The sequence below is a fragment of the Varanus komodoensis genome, unplaced genomic scaffold (assembly GCF_004798865.1).
Source record: "Varanus komodoensis strain SLA01 unplaced genomic scaffold, ASM479886v1 scaffold27, whole genome shotgun sequence".
NCBI lineage: Eukaryota > Metazoa > Chordata > Lepidosauria > Squamata > Varanidae > Varanus > Varanus komodoensis.
The window spans coordinates 12,091,486-12,112,396 of record NW_025335701.1 but is presented as its reverse complement, the minus strand read 5'-3'; the positions used below and the strand labels follow the sequence as shown (position 1 = coordinate 12,112,396).

General features: G+C 58.3%; 1 protein-coding gene across 1 annotated transcript in view; it reads right to left on the bottom strand.

The window, feature by feature from the left end:
* Nucleotides 1-20,911, bottom strand: part of HYDIN (HYDIN axonemal central pair apparatus protein) — a 108,597-nt gene that overhangs the window by 7,126 nt on the left and 80,560 nt on the right. Inside the window, exons 55-78 of the mRNA XM_044433931.1 lie at nt 19,829-19,997; nt 18,794-19,032; nt 18,405-18,531; nt 17,375-17,579; nt 16,862-17,097; nt 16,287-16,438; nt 16,000-16,189; nt 15,287-15,398; nt 14,757-15,017; nt 13,853-13,995; nt 12,714-12,932; nt 12,234-12,394; nt 11,564-11,679; nt 10,845-11,076; nt 9,170-9,382; nt 8,555-8,693; nt 6,703-6,868; nt 6,060-6,207; nt 5,183-5,390; nt 4,456-4,674; nt 3,255-3,424; nt 2,548-2,746; nt 1,748-1,906; nt 196-476 (exon numbers count right to left, since the gene is read on the bottom strand). Coding sequence (XP_044289866.1) covers nt 196-476; nt 1,748-1,906; nt 2,548-2,746; nt 3,255-3,424; nt 4,456-4,674; nt 5,183-5,390; nt 6,060-6,207; nt 6,703-6,868; nt 8,555-8,693; nt 9,170-9,382; nt 10,845-11,076; nt 11,564-11,679; nt 12,234-12,394; nt 12,714-12,932; nt 13,853-13,995; nt 14,757-15,017; nt 15,287-15,398; nt 16,000-16,189; nt 16,287-16,438; nt 16,862-17,097; nt 17,375-17,579; nt 18,405-18,531; nt 18,794-19,032; nt 19,829-19,997 — 4,464 coding nt within the window. The remainder of the gene's footprint in view (nt 1-195; nt 477-1,747; nt 1,907-2,547; nt 2,747-3,254; nt 3,425-4,455; nt 4,675-5,182; nt 5,391-6,059; nt 6,208-6,702; nt 6,869-8,554; nt 8,694-9,169; nt 9,383-10,844; nt 11,077-11,563; nt 11,680-12,233; nt 12,395-12,713; nt 12,933-13,852; nt 13,996-14,756; nt 15,018-15,286; nt 15,399-15,999; nt 16,190-16,286; nt 16,439-16,861; nt 17,098-17,374; nt 17,580-18,404; nt 18,532-18,793; nt 19,033-19,828; nt 19,998-20,911) is intronic.

The following is a 20,911-nucleotide window of genomic DNA, read 5'->3' as shown; positions in this document are numbered from 1 at the left end:
CTGGAAGGGAAGGGAAGGGAAGGGAAGGGAAGGGAAGGGAAGGGAAGGGAAGGGAAGGGAAGGGATTCACGTTCCGTCCCGATTTGTCAGGCCTTTCAAATGTAATAGCCCCACTCTCAACAAAGCCACGATACCCAGTCACTGCATGGCCGTGCAGCTGGGATCGTGCCGGAGAGGGCGTGCCACGCTGCTTACCCCACGCCGACGTCCCCCGTGTTCTGCAGGGTGATGCGCCGGGAGGCCTGGCTGCGCAGCACCACTGCGCCGAAGGGGACGTGGTCCTGGTCCAGGCTGACCTCGATGCCCTGGCAGGAGCCCTGCACGGCGAGGAGGGTGCGCAGGGTCCCCTGGCAGCTGAGCAGGACTTCCTCCGTGAACGGCAGGAGGCGGCTCCTAGGGCCGAACGCCACCTCCACATGGCAGGTGCCTCCCTTGGCGCTCAGGGTCACCTCGCTGGATGGAGACAGCGTGAGGACCTGCCCCGAGGAAGCACAGGTCCATCTTTGATGGGCAGCACGCCGCATTGCCGAACGTCCGCCTGCTCCCCTCCAGAACAGGCTCACACGGGCCAGCTGCTGGCAGCAAGGCCGTGAGCCTTCAGCAGCCCTGCGGCAAGGAGGGGCTGACCCACCACAGGCTGGACCCCAGGGAGCTACAGTGAGTGACCGCCCCGGACGCTGCTTCAGGGGCTTTCTGGAGCTCCCAGCTGACCGCGGAGAAGCTTTTTGCCCATGGCCCTGCCTGCTGTGCAGCTGCGCTGCCTATTGTGCTCAAAGCGAGTCTTACGTTTTGACATGAGCATTTGATTAACATCATCAGGATGTGGAACTGATCCCAACTTTGCCATGCTTGGAATGAACACACTGCAATCCACCAGGCAAGCTTGTCTCACTAAGTAATTCCCAGCCGGGCCAATGCAAGCATGACGAAGCCTGGATCCAGCCCGCCGCGTGTCCCCCCAAAGTCAACGATGACGCTGTGGCACCGTCCCAGTCCAACGGCACGGACGTGCTTCAGGCCTCCACGTGCACAAGGCTGAGGCAAAAGTCTCAGCGTTTGGGGTCTCTGGACCACTTCAGGGGGCCATGGCAACTCAGGTCAGAGGCTGTCCTTCTGGAGCTGGAGGAGGCTGTAAAAATACTCCCCTCCCCCCGGGACATGTTGCATTTCTCCCATGGTCTCTGTAGCTGGAACACAAGAGCCAGATGTGGGGGGTGGGGTGGGGGGGAGGCAGGCAAAAGGATTTTGGTGTGCGACTGGCCACTCCTGCTTCCAGTCCAGGGATGGCTTTGCCACGGCATTCGCCTTTTGCCTCCCATCCGAGTGTGTGTGAAAGGGATGCAGAACACTCCACAGGCACTTCCTCAGGCACAGGCACCCGGCTGCCTTGGGGGCCCTTCTGTGCAGGCCACTCCTGCCCCACCATCTCCCCCCAGTGCCCAGGAGGGTCAGGAAGGGGTATGCACCTCCACGTCCTTGAGGTGCCGGTCAGCTCTCTTCTCTGTTCTGTTTCTGCCCATCTTGATTTTTAAAATATTTTTAATGACATGTTTAACTGGGTATGCATCTGTGTCGCATTACCATCCTCAGTCCACATCAGTTAACCATTCCAGAAGGAAGGCAAAGGTGAGAGATGCTCTCATTGCACGTCCATGGATTTCATTTCTCTGTCGGGAACTACAGATCAACGTGAGGGGCCCCTTGGCTGGTGGGAGAGGAGAAAGTCCATCCCAATGTGAAGCCTCACCTTTGTTTCCTGCAGTTCTGGCATGGAGGACACAAAACTGAGGCTGAAGGTAACAGAAGCAACGCTGTTGTTGACAATCGTGGCAGTCTTCTTCACCACATGTCCTGAAGGGACCGCTCCAAATTTCAGTACTCGGTTGCGAGGCTCTACCACATCAATCTGCCAGTAAGGAAAAGACACCGTGGGAAGCAGTGGGGCAGACGCCCTGGCCAGCTGCCGCTGCTGGTCAGGGTTGGCCAGGCAGGACTTGGTGGAGCTGGGGTGGTTGCCTATGTTCCCGGGGGGGGGGGCTGCTTCTCTCCCACCGGCCAGCAGGCTTCCCAAATGCCCCTGGAGGGGAAAGGATGCTGGTCGAGACGAGCCTTTGCCTTGCTCCAGCATGGCCCCTCTCAGCTCCAAAAGAGCCCCACCTGGGAAAACAGACCAGGATGCCAACATTTTGTTCGGCTGACAGGAGCGGCAGCTCTGAGAGCAGGGAAAGCACAACAGGCGTGTGCCTTCGTAACATCTGGCCTGCCCAGAAGGGGCTGCGGCTCCTCCCTCAGTTCTCTGCTCATCTCCCACTGTCCTCAATTCCCACCTGAAGGATGGAGAGTTCCTCTGGCCTGGAAAATGGGAGCGCTGCTTCCTCTCTCCCCCAGCCCTCCTCCCAAGGCCAAAACAGCCAGGTGGGTTCAGAAGGGGCTACGCCTAGGAGAACCTCCCGGCTGGTCCAAGAAAGGCCGCCCTTGAGCAGCAGGTGCAAAGGGCGCAGAAGTGGGAAGCACAGGAGTGTAGTGGAGGTCTGAATTCCGCCTCACCTTCAACTCAATGCCCTTCCCAAAGACCTCAACGTTCCGCTGCAAGAGCCCGTTGATTTCAAAGGTGATGATGTCGTGGTAGAGGATGGTCTCTCGGGGGTAGAAGCTGATAGGAATATCAGCCTTTCCTCCAGGACTTAGCACTTTAGCGTGGAAACCAGTCTCGAGGTGAGTCGTGCTGGTGAACAAGCACTCCAGGCTGCGAAGAGGCCGGAAGAGGCTGTGACTGACCTTCCCAGCCTCCTGCCACCGTCCGGCTTCCCAGGCCTTGGCACGGGATCGGCCCGAGCATGCTCTAGGCGGAGAGATCCGGCTGGCAATGACAGCACCTTCTGGGTGGTGATCCAGGAGTCATGCCCAAAAGGGGGTTCATGAAGACACCGAGCCACTTTCCAGCAGCTTGAACTGTGAGGCTCAAACCCAGCTGGAAAAGTAGCTTGTGTTCCTGTTGGCGAGGTGGGGGGAGGCCGGGGATGAGCCCAGCTCCACCTTGTTCATTTAGGCTTTTGTATTCCATTCGTTAGCACAGAGTGCTCTCCCTCCCTCCCTCCCTCCCGGCCCTGCCAGCACAGATGGCAAACGTCCTTCACGTGTGCAGCAGCCATTTCATCCACCTCACTTCTTTGGAAGGACTGCCAAGCACCGTCTTAACCAGCAAGGATGCCTGGGGCTGCCGGACTGTCCTGGCAGACATCACGCCGGCGTACCTGATCTGCTTTTCATCCTTGTTTGTGATCGTAAGGATTCGCCTGGAGATGGGCATCCCGACCTGGTAGATGAAGCAGTTGCCGAAGTCGACTTTGGTGAAGGAGAAATGGATGCTGGGAGTGACCACAGAGCCCTGCAGCTCACAGGTGAACACCGGGCCATGGCTGATCTGGAAGAGAGGGAAGCGCAGCCTCGTTTTACCTGCTTGGCAGCCCTCCAGGATCCTTGGCTGCAGCTGGCTCTTAAAAATATCCGACTGCTCTGGGAATGCTTGGCTTTTAAGCGGCAGATTTTGGCATCCCTGTTGCAGCTGTTGCACTGGCATCGTCGTGTGTTGGTAGTTCTGCTGCCGCTGAGCTCTGCTCATGGGGTTGACTAAGCTGGGCAATGGGTCTGATCGTGAGGATCGCTCAGTACATGTGACCAGAGCTGTCACCAGAAATGGGCACAGCGGCTCTATCAGCCTCCGCTGGACAAAGCCAGCCCTAAGCGCTGCCAGCACCAAGACATCAGGGAGCAAAGGGCGGCCAGGAACACGCCTGACTCTTGGATATATTCACATCTGCGCATCACACACAGTAACTCCGTGCAAAATATCCCCAGTGCCAGGCTGGAGCTCCTACACACCAGGAGCAGTTCTCCCTTGGCCAGAGGAACTTCAGCCGGGCGAAGTGCAACCAGCCCTGCCTAGGAAAGCGCGCAGATTTCATTCCTCCTGCAAAGCATGCAGACTTCTCCTGTTCGCAACCCCAATGCAGGCTCTGGAAGGAGCGCAATTTTGGAGAAAGTGTACATGGGGCAAATCCCTCCCAAGCCCACCTGAGCACCCATGGGAAAAATGTGTTTTCCCCCAGGGATGCAAAGGGGCAAAATTAGCTCTGTAGAAGACCTTCAAGGAGCTCCAACATCCGATATTTCTCCATTCCTAGTCCTGCTTGTTCCTGATTCCAGACAAGTCAGAATCTTGGGGTGGTGCTTGCAGGACTAAGAAACCTTCTTGGTTTCAAAGGAAGCAGCTGCTTAGGGAGGGCTTCTGCCCTGGAAGATTGTCTAGGATTATGATCACTATCATTAATACATTTTAAATATTTCTAGGCCACCTTTCAAGGCAGAAGCCCTCCCAAGGCAGCTAGTTGTTATTGGGGGGGGGGGGGTGGCAGGGAGAGGAATAAAAGAAAAAACACCTCAAATTTTCCTTACCTGTAGTTTGAGGTCACCCTTTAAGGTGCACGCCTTCAAGGGATGAAAAGACAGCACGACCTCTGCCCGCTCTCCTGGTTCCACAGTGCCAGTATTTGGGGAGAGTGAAAAGTAGCTCTGCAGTCTTTTGGCATTGTGAAACTCCCACGAGAAGGTGAAGTTGAACTTGCCCGAGTTCAGGATGTAAAAATGACATTGTGCATGATCGTTGACTTGCATCTGACCGGAGCAAAGACAGGGAGCAGTCCTGATACTGTAGAGGGACTGCTGGAAGCAAATCTCCAGCCCTGCTCACAAGGAAGCAAGCCAAGCCGCTCTGAGCTCATCTGAATGCGCATACACAGCGTTGTTGAGGGCGTGAGCCGAGCTCTGGGCTGCTTCGGAGCAGCACAACAAGCCCCCTGAAGGAGCTTCCCGGGATTGTGACCAGAGGCACTCAAGTACCATCTCCGAGGGAGGAATCCCTTCCCACACACACACTTTGCACCTGCGTCATTTCATTTCATATTTTTATGTTGTTTATTTCACATCCACCTTCCCCACGGACACACTCACCAGCAGCCCCTCGGGGTTCAGCATAGGGAACTTCTGCTTGGGGGTGGCCCCAGCCGGGGGAGCTCTTTGACCTACAGTCCCCGCAGGATGGAGGTGGGCTGCTGCACAAGAGCGAGGGGGCTCTGGGCAGCTCCTGCTGGAGCAACATGCCCCGGGCTCCCGGCTCCCTCACCTCATGGAAAGGCAGCTGGTTGGCTTGGTCGGGGTCCAGCTCGACAAGTGTGCCGTTCCTTTGCTTGCACTTGACAGAGACGTTCATGGCGTGGCCTGTCGCCTTGACGTTCAGGCAGAGCGGCTGGCTTTTCTTCTTGACGTCGCAGATCAAATTAAAGTTGACTTCCCCTTCCAAGGTTGGCATGAAGGAAATGCTAATAGGCAGCCTGGGGAGAAAACAGGCTTGTTGGCTGCACTGGGCCGTGCGGAGGAAGCCTGCTAGATCCCGCAGGATGCCAAGTGCTTGCAAACTTCGGGGGAAATGGCCATCATCTCCTCTGGTCCTGAATCCTCCGAGAACTCAGTGGGAGAGGAGGCCCCTCTTCTGCCCTGGGGGAACTTCAATGCCAGGTGAACTCCCTGGACTGGGGGTCACCTCCCGGATGAAGCACTCGCCTGCTCCGCGCAGCAGGAGCCAGCACGGCAGAACCAGACAGTGGTCTCTTGAGAAGCGAGCACAACGCAGAGGGGACTTCTGTGAGCTGCCTTCACAACTGCTCCTTGCGGGGGCTTTTTGCCTAGCAACTGTCCCCCAGGAGCCCACATGATCCACGCTCTCCAGGCTAGGCCTGTGCTGCAACCCAGTGTCCACTGTCCAAACACGTAGGTGATGTAGGCCTTTATCAAGGGCACATGGGAACCGGAATGGAAGGCACGAGGAGGGCAACTTTCCCGCAGTGATGCTGCAGGATCGTGAGAGCCATGGGCGAAAGGCAACAGCCAGTTCTCCCGGGGCAAGATGTGCGTAGTGCTGGAACACCTGGCATGCGTTTGGACACCTAAATCCCAAGAGCGTGGCTCCACGCCTGGGCACCCACCTTCACGGCCTCCTTTACCTGGAATGGGCTGGGATAGAGCCTTCCATGGGCTGCAGTTTCAGACAGTTGATTCGCCCCTCTGAAAAACGGGAGCTCTCTCGGAAAGCAAAACTGTAGGCCTCTTTCTCATCATTGATAATGTCAATACTGTCGCTGACTTCATGCCCTGGTGTGAGGAGGAGGAACAGAAAAGACCAGCTCACTGGAGAATGCGCCGACTTTCCCTGGGATAGTTTCTAGAGGTCTTGTTTGTTTTCCGGGCAGACCGGGCCACACGTCTGGGAACTATCATGGAGATGGACTGGATTTGTATTCCGCTCAATTCCGGGACCCAGCACAGCTCGCCACAGTGCTTATAATGATTAACAGTCCTGTCCTACAGCTGCTCACTCTTTAAGCGCGGCGGAATGCCAGAAGCAGCCTTTCAGTTCCCGTGGGCATCCTAGAGCACCAGCGGGATTAGGTAGCTCACGTGGCCTCCACTCCTTCCAGCAGACCTGCTCCCGTGCCGCCCGCATGACCTCTGCCCTCCCCAAGCAGCTCTTTCCCACACTCGGCTTCATGATCGGTGCCACCCAAGGACCACCCGCGAACAAAGCCGCTTGCGTTCCCAAAAGGGCGGAAGCACAAAGCTGGGGCTGCCTCTGGCGGCCAACCTTACCGACCAAGAGGGAGCGGAAGTTCAGGTGGGGCCTGTCCAGCGACACGGCCGGGTCAGTGGTGTGTCCCACCAAGAGGAAGGGAACACAGATGTTGTGCTCAGGGATTGTGAAGCTCCAGAAGGATTCTGTGATGCCCAGGTGCCGGGGGATGAATTCAAATATGACCTACAAAGACAAAGAGATTGCTGGCCCTGCAATCTATTTGGGTCACAATCAGAGTCCTGGAACAGATTCCAGGTCATGTGGCCAAGGTACCACTGTATTGTAAATGCCTTGCATTGCCTGGCACCAGGTGGCATCTGCAGTGAGAACTGTGTCCTTCAGAGACTTGCAGCAGCCTACACTCAGTTGTCACTAAGGAGGCTTTTGAAAACCCAAAATAAATATTGGGTTTCTAGTCTAGTCGGTGTCTAGTCATGTTGGCCACATGACCACAGAGACTGTGGACAAACGCTGGCTCCCTTGGCTAGGAAACAGAGATGAGCACCACCCCCTAGAGTCAGGCATGACTGGACTTTACTGTCAAGGGGAAACCTTTACCTTTACCTTTTATGGATAAAATGATCTTTAAATTTTTTCCTTGTTTACTGGTTCATCTTGTCTCTAGTGTTACTGCCCAACAAAGAATACTACCCCGTATGAAACAAGAAATGTCTGATGCTTGAGCTGGATTCCAAAAAGGAAGTAGCACCAGGGATATCAGAACTATGTCTTGGCTACTGGAGCACACTGAAGAATTTCAGAAAAGTTTGGTCAATGCTTTATAGACTACAGCAAAGCCTTTGACTGTGTGGATCATGAGAAGCAATGGCTAGTCCGGAGAGCTCAGACTGCCCTGATGCATAAGCTGAAGTATGGACAAGAAGCTGTGGCTGGGACAGAATACAGAGGAACAGTACGGTTTCCCATAGGTAAAGGTGTCGGATCAAGGTGCCTTTTATCTCCTTCTCTGCTCACTCTGAACACAGAAAGTATCAGAAGGAAAGCTGGACTAGGATCAGAGGAAGGAGTCAAAACAGGCAGAAGAAACACCACTGATTTAAGATATGCAGATGATACCCTGATCTGAAATGCTCCTCATAAAAGTGAAAGAAGGAAGCACAGAAGCGGGACTGCAGTGAAATATTAAGAAAACGTAAATTATGTCTACAGAAGATTTATAGAACTTTACTGTTAATACGGAAGAAATCGAAATTGTGAAAGATTTCCCATACCTTGGCTCAGTCTTTGATTCAAAGGGAGATCACAGCCAAGAAATCTGAAGGAGGCTGAGACCTGGAAGGGCGGCAATGAAGGAGCTAGACAAGATCGCCCAGTGTACGGATGGTTTGCTGGAGACCAAGGTCAAGATCATCCAGTCACAGTGTACGAGTGTGAAACCCAGACAGTGACGAGAGCCGGCAGGGAGGAAACCGGAGCACGGTGCTGGAGGGCAGTTTTGCGGATACCCTGAGTCAGCAGCAAGATGGCCAAGTGGTCCCAGATCAAGTCAAGCCAGGGCCTTCCCTAGAAACAGGAATGGCAGACCTGAGGCTGTCCAGGTGTGGGCACATCATGAGAAGGCAAAACTCCCCGGAGAAGAGAATCATGCTGGGGAAAGCGGAAGGCCAAAGAACAGGAGGAAGACCGAGCATGAGATGGATGGACTCAAGGGAAAGCAATGGCCTTGAGCTTGGAGAGCTGACCGGGGCTGTTGTGGGCTCTTGAGCATGGCACCACCACAGATCGGAGATGACTCGACAGCGCATCACAACCACAGTGACAGTGCAGAGCTATTCTGATCAGGGCAGAGGCCGGACCAACATCTGTGGAGGCCGTGACTGCAGCTGGGCGGTTCCTCTCCCCACACACCTCCACAGATTTCTCTGGACGGAGCTGTCCCCGCTCCGTGAAGCAGATGAAGGCTGGCTGCTCTTGCCCCTCCTCCTGCTGGTCACAGCTCCACTGGAAAGTGTATGGGGTGTTGGTGGGGTTCAAGATGGCAAAGCTCCTGCCAGGAGAAAGGAAAGGGTGCTCCATAAGCAGGAGTGCTGCTGACTGGTGCAAAACATTAAGCTGGTTACCCGCCTGCCTATCTATCAAGCAGCTCTATTTTGCCAACAGGGCATTGGGACACGTCAAGGCTGGCAGGTTCACTAGGATGCCCATCCAGTTGATCCAATTCATGAAACGTGATCCTGAGCAATCCCGGGATGAGTGATGGCAGAAAGACATCTGGTAATCAAGGGCCCGGGAAGTGAGCCTTTCCATGGCTGGCATGCGGTGTACAAACAAGAGGGGGCAGACCCACAGGATCAGAGGGCACAGAAGGCCAGCAAGCCTGACCAGCCCAACCCAAAGAGGGACCGTCTCTCTCCCTGCCCGGGGGAGCCCAGCCCAGCATGGATGTTCTGGCAGGGGAAGCCCGAACTGCCGGCTCCCACGCCTGAGGCCATTTTCAACGGGCATCCCGTGGGTGATGCTGACCGGGTGTTTCTGATGCGCACTCCCACGGAGGAAAATTCGATGACTTTTGTGTTGGGGTCCAGGCTCATCCCGCTGGGGCCTCGCCAGTCTGGGTCGCGCCTTTTTGCCGTAATGTAGTCCGAGTCCTCCAGATCGAAGTGGCAGTAGGGCAGGAGGCTCTTCCCCTTCACGGCCACCACGGGCCCCCCCGCCTCCGGCTGCAGGTTAGAGATGCTGGAAGGAAAAGGCCAGTGCCAAGAGTGAGCACCCATGGCACGCACGGTGCAGCCCTCTTCTCCGAATGCGGAGCGCCTTCTCGTCTCTGCCACTGCCCTTCTTTGAAGGCGGCTGCACAGCCAGCAGCCCCAGCTTTGCCTCTGCCAGCCACCAGCTGCCCCATTGCCCCCGTGCACCCCTGCGGACAGCTATGGAGCACACAGGAACTTCAGGGCAGGGGCACTTGGCTGGCACAGGCCCCTGCCCTGGGCCCACAAGCTGCTCCTTCCGGAGCCCCGGAGAGCACTGGAGGCCTGCCCGGCTCTTGCAGGAGAGCCTCGGACAGACTTCATCCAGGGTCGGGAGGTCCAGGATGGTGGGGCTGCCGGTGCGGCTGCCAGGATGCCGTCCCTCTCCATTCCAGGCCCTAAGGGTCTCAGTGGGGCCACTCCCTCGCGGCCCCACTGCATGGCCCACCTGCCTAGGAAGCATGCTGGGAAAGGAGGGCTGGGTGCGCTGCCCCCGCCAGGGTCGGGGAGCCAAGGCAAGGCACCGCCTGGCCCCAGGCAGGCTCCCTCAGGAGCACCTGAACCTTGAAGACGCACCGCTCACTTGGCTTCCTCTCCTCGCCACCCTCTTCTCCTGCTCTTCTCTGGCGTCATGCCTGCTGGACCACAACCTCGCCACGAAGGCTGCCTTGCTTGTTTGTGAGCCTAAGCTGCTGCCGGGGCATTCTGAGTGAAGGGGCAAGGGGACGTACAGGAGCAACAGAGAGACCTGGGCAGGGTGAGACTGGGGGATGGGGTGGAGAGACCCCTGGCAACTCAGAGGGAAAGGGGGAGAGGCACGGGAGAAGGTCTGCAAAGTGACTTGTGGTATGCGACTGAGTGAGGCGGTGAGGCCCAAAGCGGTACTGGGCATCCTCCACAGCTCAAGTCCTCTGCCTGCCCGGCCACCTGATAGTGGCAGCTTTGATTTAAATGTAAAGGCCAAATTGCAACCTGCCTTCTCAGCAAGTGACGCAACCGGAGACTGCAGCGTGGAAAGCTGTTTCTGCCACTGTCGTTACCACCGGCGTTTGCCACGTGTTCAGAGAAGGCCCGGGTGCCGGAGCAAGAGCGCATCAAGCAAAGGCTGGGTTCGCACCGCACAGTCAGCCGCAGCAGCTTGCAGGCTTTTCCTTCGGTGGGAACCCAGCCGCGCTGGTGCACAAGCCGCACTGCTGGGCCCAGACCACGCGAGCAGCTACCGTGGCTGCTCGGTTTATGCGACCTCGGCCCACGTGGCACTTGCACAAGCCACACTGAGCAAAGGGTCCCGCTCTCACGATGCGGTCGGAGAGGTGCTCGGCCACGCCCCGGCCGAGCTGCACGCCCCAGGCCATGCCGCTCCTGGCCGCGCCGGTGCGAGGCACGGCAGCACGCGAGCGGAGCGGCCTTCACTGGCCTTCACTGGCCTTGCCCCAGCAGCCTCCCGTTACCTGCCAAGCAGCCGGCCCTCAAACTCCCCCAGCTCCTGGGGACAGAATTTCACTTCGAGGGACTGGGATTCCCCAGGAGGGATGACACCGCTGCGGGGCTCCACGGAGAATGGGGGCCAGGGTGGTGAGGTCACGTAGGAATGAAAACTCTCTATGCCACTCTCCAGCTGGCTGAGAGGACGGCTGGATTGTGCCTTGACCGAGGCAGCCGATGTAGCGGACGGATGTTCTCCTGGGGCAGAGGAAGAGCTTCTTCAGACAAGCATGGCTGCTGGGGCCATTTCTCAGAGGGATCCTGGGACCCCCTGTCCGTCCCTCATCCCCTGTCTGCACAGAGGAACGTGCTCTGGTCTTCACCCCCGACAGCGTCCATCGGTGCCCCCACAGGGATGGTGGGGCAGGGGACGGGGACAGGCAGAGCTGGAAGCCCAGAGCAGAGGTTGTGATTCCTCCCTGAGTCCCTTAGAAAGCACCCCCAGCTCCCCTCCAGGCCACGCAGCTGCTGCTGCTGCACCCCCTCACATAACAGGCACAGCATCTAATGCAAATCTGTGAATGGCCGAGAAAGACCTGAGAAGAAGCGGGAGTCAGCACAGAGAAGGGCCAGGCTGGCTCTCGGCCAGGTGGAAGGGAAAACCTGAGGTGCTGAGCCATGCAGAGCTGAGCTGCAGTGGGAAGTCGTCTCTGAAAAGCGGGCTGGGGCTGCCTGCCAGCCATACCTTCTGGGTTGCTTGGCAAGGGATCTGCAGCAAAGTTGACGGCCCTCCCGCTCTCCTCCATGACCGCTCTCCAAGCGTATTCCAGCCGGACGTTTCCCGTGTTGGACAGCTCCACTCTGAGAGCACAAGAGGCAGGCAGAGTGAGAGAACGCCAGGATGCGCAGAAACCGACACAAGTGGACGGGTCTTTATGGGCCGTGCTGGCGTACATCGCATGTCTGCCCAATGCACCCAGTCCCCTCCCGGCCTGAGCCGGAGGCAAACCAGCCCTGCTCATGGGCCTCAGGGTCCAGTGCTGCACCCTGGGGGTCGGCTGGCCCCGCGGCACCCCGAGTGCCCTTGCTGGAGCCATCCCGCAACTTTGCAGAGGCTTAGGGCAGGGGTGCAGAGCCACCAGGGAGGAGGTGCATGCACCTGGCTGCGGCTGGGATGGCCACATCCACAAAGTCATCGTCTTGCCTGCTCCGTCCTTCTCCGTGCTGAGAAAGGCAGTGCGCCGTGTGCCTCTCTCGACATGGAGAAAGGGATCTGGCTAGTGCAGGCTGCCTCAGGTTCACAGCTTAGAGGCGAGGAGAACCCGCCTTGCTTCCCCGGAAACAAATCAGGCACGAAAGCACAAGGAGGCCAGCCCGAAACCAGCCCGTGCCCCCAGCAGGCGCTTGCTTCCCACCTGAACACTCTCGCCTGGAAGAGCAGCGTGTCCTTAAAGTGCACCGTGTCCACCTCCATCTTGTACTGGGCGTAGTCCACGGTGGCGCTCACCCGAAGCTCCAGCTCTCGGCCACCTTCCTCCAGAGTCACGTGGGCCGGCTCCGGGTCTATCTCAATCACCTGCCCACAAACAGAGCCTCAGGAGGCGGCCCCGTGAGGAGCCCAGAGTGGTCCTCCCCAGTCGCCCGGCGCTGGCACGCGGAGCTGAGCCATTCTGCAGGCAGCCCGGGGAATGCCAGGCTGCAGGAGCAGCCTTGGGCCCTCGCGCATTCACCCAACCGTATGAGTAGCCCAGTAGAAAAGCTGCTGCACGAGGGGGACCCCTCAGAAGTTTCTAGATCAGTGGCAACTGCTCAGGGCGCCCTCCAGAGCTCAGGCCGTTCATGGTCCTCCCCAGCCCGGTGGCTGCCGCGGGTGTCTCCCACTTCCAGATCTGTACCTTCCTCTTGGTTGGGCGCGTGGCCGTGCTGCTCTTCGGGGCATCCACCCACTTGACTGTGTGCAGGCGGTCGTCCCAGTCAGGGACCTGGTCGACAGGCAACGGGAAGGCGATCCGGGTCACCTTGCACTTCACCAGCTGCTCGTTCAGTGTGACAGGGACACTGGACTTTAGGGTAAGCATGATGTTCTTGGTGCACCCAGCGTGCAGATGGCCAACCTAGGGGACAGAGAGCGCCGGATGTCGGGCAGTGGCAAGCTTCTGCTTCTGATAGCCAAGGAGAAGGCGGGCGTTTCCTCACCATGAATTTACCCGTTGCCTCCCAGGCACAGCTCCCGTTTGCCCTCGCCCTTGTACTCGCGTGGGTGGGGGGAGTACAGCCCGTATCAAGGCTTCTCTGCAGGAAAGGGCTGCCTGGGCTGGGCTGGGCTGGGCTGGGAGACCACGCGGCCCCTCTGCCCAGGTGGGAAACAGCCCTGCCAACCAGCGGAGCTGCCTGCCAGGCAGGCTTCCCCGGAGGAGCCTGGATGCCGCCTGCACACTGGGAGGGGAGGTGCCAGCCTGAGGCCTTCATCTGCTCCCCACAGGTGCTCCTCTCATTACAAAAAGCAGGCTCCCCCACAGCTGACCGGATGCTCTGGCCGACTCTTCGCTGCGTGGAAATATTTTCTTTCACTTCTGTGGACAACAGCATTACCTCCACCAATGATCTCCAGATTAAAAAGCAGGGACACATTAGGCAATTGCAGCACTATTGTAGCCGATTTGTTCAAGAGAACTTCCCTTTTTATGATGTCATTGTTCGACCAAGAGTAAGCACACAAATCAAAGGCACGCTTTAAAAAAGACACTCCTTCGCAAGAGCGGCAGCATGGAAATCAGCGCTCACCCATTTGAACGTGGGGCCAGAGGGCCGGCTCATGGCTTAGCCGGCCTTTGTCCTGGGGAGAGGCACCACTCCAAACCCAGTGTGCCTGTTCTGCACTACGCACTTGGCCTGGCTGCTTCACAGGTGACCAGGCAGCCTGCAAGAGTCGTTTGCCTCTGTGGCACGAGGCAGGGGAGCAGGGAGCGAACGCTGGGGCTGCCAGGAGCTCCAGCAACAGGCACAGAGGAAGTGGCCAGTGGCCGCCACCCACCTGTGGGGAGAAGTGGCACGGACCCAGAGCCGGCCATTCGAACCGCATCACGCCTGACTTGCTGTGGTTGGTTATGGTGAACGTGGCCTGATAGGGCGTCCCAATGTGGCAGTCCCTGAACTGGACGCAATCCATTCGGGCAGCTGCAGAGGAAGAGACCAGGCACCTTGGGATCGTGGCCCCGCGCAGACAGAACCCGCTGGCTCGGCTGGCCGCCAGCAGCCCTCACGCCTGGGAAGGGCAGCGTCGGGGGGCAGGGGCCTTGCTTTGGGTCCCATGAAGGAGCTGGGAATTACTTTTGAAAAACCAGTTCAGAAGATGGATGAAGAACGAAACGGAACGACAGTTAAAGGGCCATTTCCCTGCATGGGTCAGCTCCCCGACCCCTTGTACACAACTGCATTCACGCATGACACAGGATCCACACCACTGCACATGTGATGCAGGATCCCGTTGTCAACACAGAATTCACGTGCGTGTGCCCCAGCAACAGCAAATGCCCTTTGCACGCGCAGTGTGGCGGTGCTCTCTGGTGAACGGGGGACCCCGCGTTCTGCAAGGGTGCCCCGCAGGAAGGCCAGAATCTGCTGGCACAGGGCAGCCTCCCCTACTGAGGTGCTCCTGCTGGATGCCCATCCTGCATGAGTCCACCCAGGAATCCCAGCACTTGTATCAGAACCAGGTAAAATGCCGCAAGGTGATGAGCAAGCTTTTGAGACCAGATGAAAAGGGGCGGTGCAGAGGTGAAGAGCCGCAAGAAGCAGCGCGTTGGGGCCCTCTGAGAAGCAGCGTCTGGGCTGCATCTCCAACATCACCCCAAGGCTGCTGCTGTGCTCACAAGCCACCCGGAAAAGAGGTCTGGAGAACGAGGAATCAACGCGGCAGCTCTGGAGCCAGCTCTCACCCTCGCCTGCACTGTCCTCCAGGCATCCCTCAGCACTCTCCAGGTCACTCTGGGTCAGCAGGCTGTGGATATTGTCCAGGGTGACGTCTGTTTGGTAGCCTTCGCCCACCATCTGGATGCTGGTCTCCTCGTACTGGTTGTCCGTAATAGAGAGGTGGATCAGCCCTTCCATGTGCTGTGTCAGGCTGGGTTGGAAAATCACATCAAACTCTGCTGATTCTCCGTTGTGCAGGGCCAGGGAGACCGTGTGAGGCTTCCTGACTGTGAAGGCACAAAGGAAGAGGGAGAATGGAAAGGAATGCCTTCCTCTCAAGCCCCGGTGGTAGAGAGGTCACGTCCCTTTTTTTCCCCAATGACAGGTCTTTCGGCTTAGGAGCCCTTCCTTCCGCCACTGCTCTGCAGACACCCTGGGTAGCGGCCAGGGCACGCCTGGCCCTGAGCCCTGGGCCAGGAGCAGGAAAAGGCGGCTGGCCATGGCACACAGCCGGCCGCTGCTGCCTGCTCTTGCCCGAGCAGCCGTGCAGCATTACCTCCCTCACTGGATTCACTGTCCTCATTCTGAGCAGACACGTAAATGCACTGGGTGGAGGGCCTGGGCTTCAGCGTGAAGGCACCATTTTCATCAGACACATCGAGGTACAGCTGAGGAAAGGAGGAGCACCAGAACAGTGAGTCCCGGGGAACACCAAGGTCCAGGCCGCAGCCTAGAATGCTGCAAGCTAAGTAGAACTTTGCCTGACTGCTTGCTCCGGGCACTTTCAGCATCCAAATGCTTTCATGGCCATGGCTGCCAACCTGCAGCCCTTGCTCTCCTGGAATTCTTCCCCAGCCAACAGCCCTGCTGGCGTTCACGGGAGCTGCAGCCCATCGCACTGGAGAAGGCTGCTCAGCGTGCCGCTTCCTCGGCTGGCCTGCTGAAGTCTGCCTCCGCCCCGGGAAGCTTCCCAAGAGGCCCCCTCAGCTTCTGCTTGGCCAGTCCCATGCAGGCCCGGGTGCAGCCGCCCACCCCAGCCCCAGCGCCCTGCACCTTCTGGTGACGCAGGCACGGGCTGCTTGCACAGGACCAGGGAAACGCACGAGGAGTGGGTGACTGGGGGTGCGGAAGCCCCCGAGCAGCCCCCGCCGCGGGCCCAGGGCAAGGGGACAGCATGGCAACCTGCCCCCCTGCTGTGTGTCGCAGCATCGCCAGGTGGTGCTCTCTGCATGCAGCGGCTCCCAGGGCCTTTGCTCCTGGCCTCGCTACCTGGGCCAGCACGCTGCCACTGTTCTTCAGGACCAAGGGGAGAGTTTCCGTGTGCCCCACGAGGAGTCTCCTGAAGAGCAGAAGCGGGCTCCCTTTCTTGTTGCGGAGCACAGGGCGCACAACGGTGATCCGAGGAAGGTTGCCATCCCCTGTGACCTCAAAGGACAGACTTCTGGTTTTGGCAGCCACACTGCAAGTAAGAGTCATGAGAAAACGTCGGTCTCCTGCGTGTGTCCAGAAGTCCTCACCGGAGTTCTGCTCTCCCCCTTTCGGACGTGCCGAGTCACCTGGGCATCGCATCAACAGAGGCCTCAAAAACGCACTGGTAGTTTTGCATGCTCTGCGGCGAAAAGGTCAGTGTTGCAAAGGCGTGTGAGCGGCTGGTGATGCACATCCGCACAGGGTGGACCTCAAAGATGTCGCTGACTCGAACGGTGGCCTGAGGAAGCAGCAGGACAGCCGTGAAATCTGACCCACCCCTCAGACAAGTAGCACAACTCCCTCTCCCAAATTACTTGTGAAGGTGGACGGGACGCTTCCTACAGCTGCAACAGGCCTTTCTTGGGCCGAACAGGCAGTCTTTGCAGGGCCAGCTTGGCCAAGGGCAGCCCGTGCTCCTGGGGAAGGCCCCAGTCAGTCACCCATTTAGCAAAGGGGCCATTCTGCAGGGACGGGAGGAGCCGACAGGGAGCTCCTCCTCCAGTTTTAACCTGGCTTGTGAATTTCCAAGACAGCTGACACTATCCTGTGCCACCAAGTTACCTGCTCCCTCCCTGGGTTCAGTGAAGCCCATCCCTCTCAGAATCTGAGGGGCAGCACAAGGGCAGTGGCGACGGCAGCAGCACCTGCTCCCTCTCCTCACCTTGGCAGAGACTGGCTTTACGGTAAAGACGACGTCGCAGGGGATCCGGCCGGTGTTGAAGATCTTGAAACGGGCGGTGGTCTGGTGCCCAACGAGGACATCGTTAAAGAGGAACTTGTTCTCGTCCGCCACAAACACGCCCTCGCACCCGGCGGCCTTCAGCACCTGACCGAGGCTGCTGCTGTTGCAGATGCGGTGCTCCTCAAAGATGGTCCCCAGGTGGTCCGTCACGAAGCCTGGGAAGGAGCGGCAGCGGCAGTGGAGGGGAGCCGTTTCCCGGCAGGCGGATTCAGAGGGCCCAGAGAAGGGAAGCGGGGGCTGAGAGGGAGAAACGACCCCAGCAGGTCCCCTCACCCGCCCGCCCAAGCATCAGGTCTTCCTGCAGGGGGCCCTCAGGGGCGGGAGGGCTGCACCTCGAGGGCGTCCGCGGGCAAAATGCTACTCCGTGAGCCACGTGGAGGAGGAACGGGGCCAGCTCCCCCTGCTGCTGCAGCGGCTCTGCCTGCCGCCTACCTGGAATGCACGCTTCCGCCACCAGCGCATATGGAATGCCGCCAGGGTTGTCTTCTGGGTCCCTGTCAGTGATCTCAATAATCATGTACTCCTCACACTTCCCAGCCGGATCGGCCAAGCAGTCCACAGTGATGACCTGATGGCCTCCTGGAGCCACCGTTCCAAATCCGGGAGACACGGTGAACATGCCCAGGGAGAAACGAGCCTGTGGAGAACGGACAGTCGGAGGCGGCCCTCACCGAGCTAGGCCAGGTTTCCCCTTGCTGCGCCACCACAGGAGGGGCTCTGAGCCGGAGCTTCAGTGCACACCGGGGCCAACAGGTCCTGCTGCTCTGGCCCGTAAGTGTCAGCCGTTCCTAAACTATTGTTGTGGAAGCCTGGAGGCGACTGGACAGCAGACAGTTGAGAGCTGGGGCCATTCTGGCGAGACACCTCGGAGGGTGCTGGGAGGGCCTGAGAAGGCAGAGGGGGCTCCCGCTCTTCCCCACGTGAGACAAGGGGAGCAGGGAGCAGGTTTTGCGTGTGGAACTGCCACTTTGTCTGTGCTGAGAGCAAATCTGGAAAGTAGTCCGAGGGCCAATCGCCGCTGCAGGAACCCTTGTGGCCCGCCAGAAGTCCAATGGGGGATGGGAGCCCGTTGCAAATGCTAACACGGTGAGCCCTGGCCTTCGGTTCGGCCTGCATGTGTGTGTCCATAAACCTATGTTGGCTTTCCTGGGAGTCCTGCATAGTGCCGGGATTGAGCCCAATGGCCTTAACCAGCCCCTTCCAACTCTATTATTTTGAGCACCCCCCAGTCACATCACAGCACTGCCCTAAGTCTGTGCAGCACTCAGATGGGGTGTGCAGACACATCACAGTAAGAACGAGTGTGTGCCTTTGTGCACAACCTGTGCTCAAAAACAGAAAAGCCGCATTTGTGCATTCGCAAGCGCAGCCACCTCCTCACCAGGTGGGTGGGCAAAAGGGAGGCGGCGGCTCAGGGGCAGGCCAGGTGCCAGGGCGGTGGAGGATGGGCAGGTCCACCCACCTGAGCCATGAGGCTCGTATCCTTCTGCAGGGAATCGGCTCGCTTGCTCTGCCTGCCCACCGTCAGCAGGGCGTTCGGCCGGCTGAGGTCGGCCTCGCGAGAACGGGAGCTTTTGACGTGAGAGTTCCTGCAAGCGGAATGGGGATGACACGGGACAAGGCAGTCACCCAGGAAGAACGGACATGTGTAGTGGGAGCGCTGGGCCCGCCGCGCGTGAGAATGTGGCTCATCCTCGTGCTGCGGCCAGAGGAGCAGCAGAGCCCTGGCGCTGGCAGAGTAACTGGACCAGCCCCTCTGCACAAGCTGCTGCAGCTCTGTGAGGGGTGTGGGGGGCAGCCCCACCGCAGCCCTGTGGCCCTCTCCGTTCCTGGGGGAAGGTCCCCCCTCACCCTCTCCGCAGCGGGATCGGCACATCTCGGACCACCTTGCAGAGGCCAAACTTAAAATCAAGGGCGCCTTTGTTCTCGATGGTGAAACTGTTGGTCTTGCGTGAGCCTATCACCAAAGGCCCAAAGTTGATGAGCGACGGGGGGGTGATGCTGTACTTGGCAAACATGGCCTGCACGGAGACGCGAATCGGGATGGTGGCGATGATCTCCCCTCCTTCGCAGACGCTGGGCTCAATCACCTGGACGGAGGACGAAAGACGGGCCGGCAGCTGTCACCTGCTCTCCTGAGACTTTTGTGGGAATGCTGAGCCCCAACACATGACCAGAACCCTTTCCCTCGTGGTGGCACTTCTGCATTTCTCTTCCTCCCCTCCTTTCCCCCTCACCTGCCGCCTGAAGGAGCACAGCCTGCAAAGGGGAATGCCACCTCGGCCTGCTGGCGGTGGGCCACCATCACCTGGCCACAGCAGAGGAAGAGGAGGAAGCAGGGCCTACTCTGTTGCTCTCCGGAGGCACTGGACCCACACGTCTCCTCCTCTTCCTCTCTCCTTTCAAGCCTTCTCCCTTCCCCCCCCATCCCCCATTCCTTTTGTGTTGTGTAGTTTAGATTATGCAAGCAGGAACTGTCTTCTGCAGCCTGGTGCCCTCCAGGTGAGTTGCTTCATGTCAGCATGCTGGTGGGGGGTGCAGGAGGATGCTGGGAATTGTAATCCAAAACAGCTGAAGGGCACCAGCTTGAGAAGGCTGCCCAACACTTTGCTTCTTAAAGGAAACATGAAATGCAAGCGACATAAAACTATTCTCCCTTGTCAGGGAAAGGTCCAGCTTTAGCTGGCAAAGGCCTTTGTCCCCCAGGTGGGAGGCAGAAAGTTTAGGCCCCTCAGCTTTAAGGAAGCTCCAGAGCTCCCTGCCCAACAGAGAACGAATCTGGGGGAACCATCGCAGCAAGATGAAACGGCTGACCCACACCCCGCCTCATGCCACCTCCCCAGGGCATCAAAGCCTCTTCACAGGCACCGGGTGCCGCTGTCTTACATGGCAGTGCAGAATGGGCTTGTCATCCACCTTCACTTCCCTCTTTGAGCGGAAGATGATCTGGACTGGCGTAGGGCGGTCGCTGGCACCCAAATTTCCTTTTTGAGGATGGATGGAGAACAGCGTGCTCAGGCTGGGCATCATGTGGTCTGTGGATTCCACGACCAAGCTGGACAGCAAGGAAAAAACGGAGATTCCGCATGAGTTGGTCCAGAATGACCGCAGAGACACCAAAGCCAGCAGCACCTGGAGAGGCAAGGAGCTCATTTGGGTCTGCCCCCGAAGGCAGGGAAACAACGGTGAGGGGACCGTCCCTGCAAGGCAACATGACTGTGCCTTGGAGGCAGAATGTGTGCAACAGACGTATGGTGGTGCATAACTTCAGGGAGGAGGGAATGGGGGGTGTTACACACACACACACAAATGTGATACTGCCAAAAGTGCCCCGAGAGAGCTGACAACATGCACCTCAAGCAACAATAATAAAACTATTATCCAACAAATGAAACCGCAGTTAAAATAATCAGTATGAATTACAATGTAGGATCGATGAACTAAACAGGAAAAAAACATTCCACTAAACTACTTTTGAAAAAGTATTCTGCAAATATAAAAAGGAAGCAAATGCAAGGAAAAAACAGAGAGACAAAAACTAGCCGCAATTATAGTTTTAATCAAAAGTGATGAAGAGTCTTATGGCACCATGAAGACCAGAAAGTTTATTCTGGCCTAGTTTTACGTCAATTCATTTCTTATTTATTTGTTTTTGGCTCTTGCCCCTTGGCAGAGCAGTGGAGCAGCAGAGGCAGAGGCTGGGAGAGAGGGCTGAGTGGCCAGGGGACTGGCAAGGGCAAGGCAGGAGCTGGGCAGGGGGGCAGGGGGGCAGGAGCAGCGGAGAGGAAGGGGGCGAGGCCAGAGAGGCCAGAGGGGCCAGGAGGGAGCAGACAGGCAGGAGAGAGGGCTGAGTGGCCAGGGGACTGGCGAGGGCAAGGCAGGAGCTGGGCAGGGAAGCAGGGGGACAGGAGCAGTGGAGAGGAAGGGGGCGAGGCCAGAGGGGCCAGGAGGGAGCGGGGGGGGGGGGGG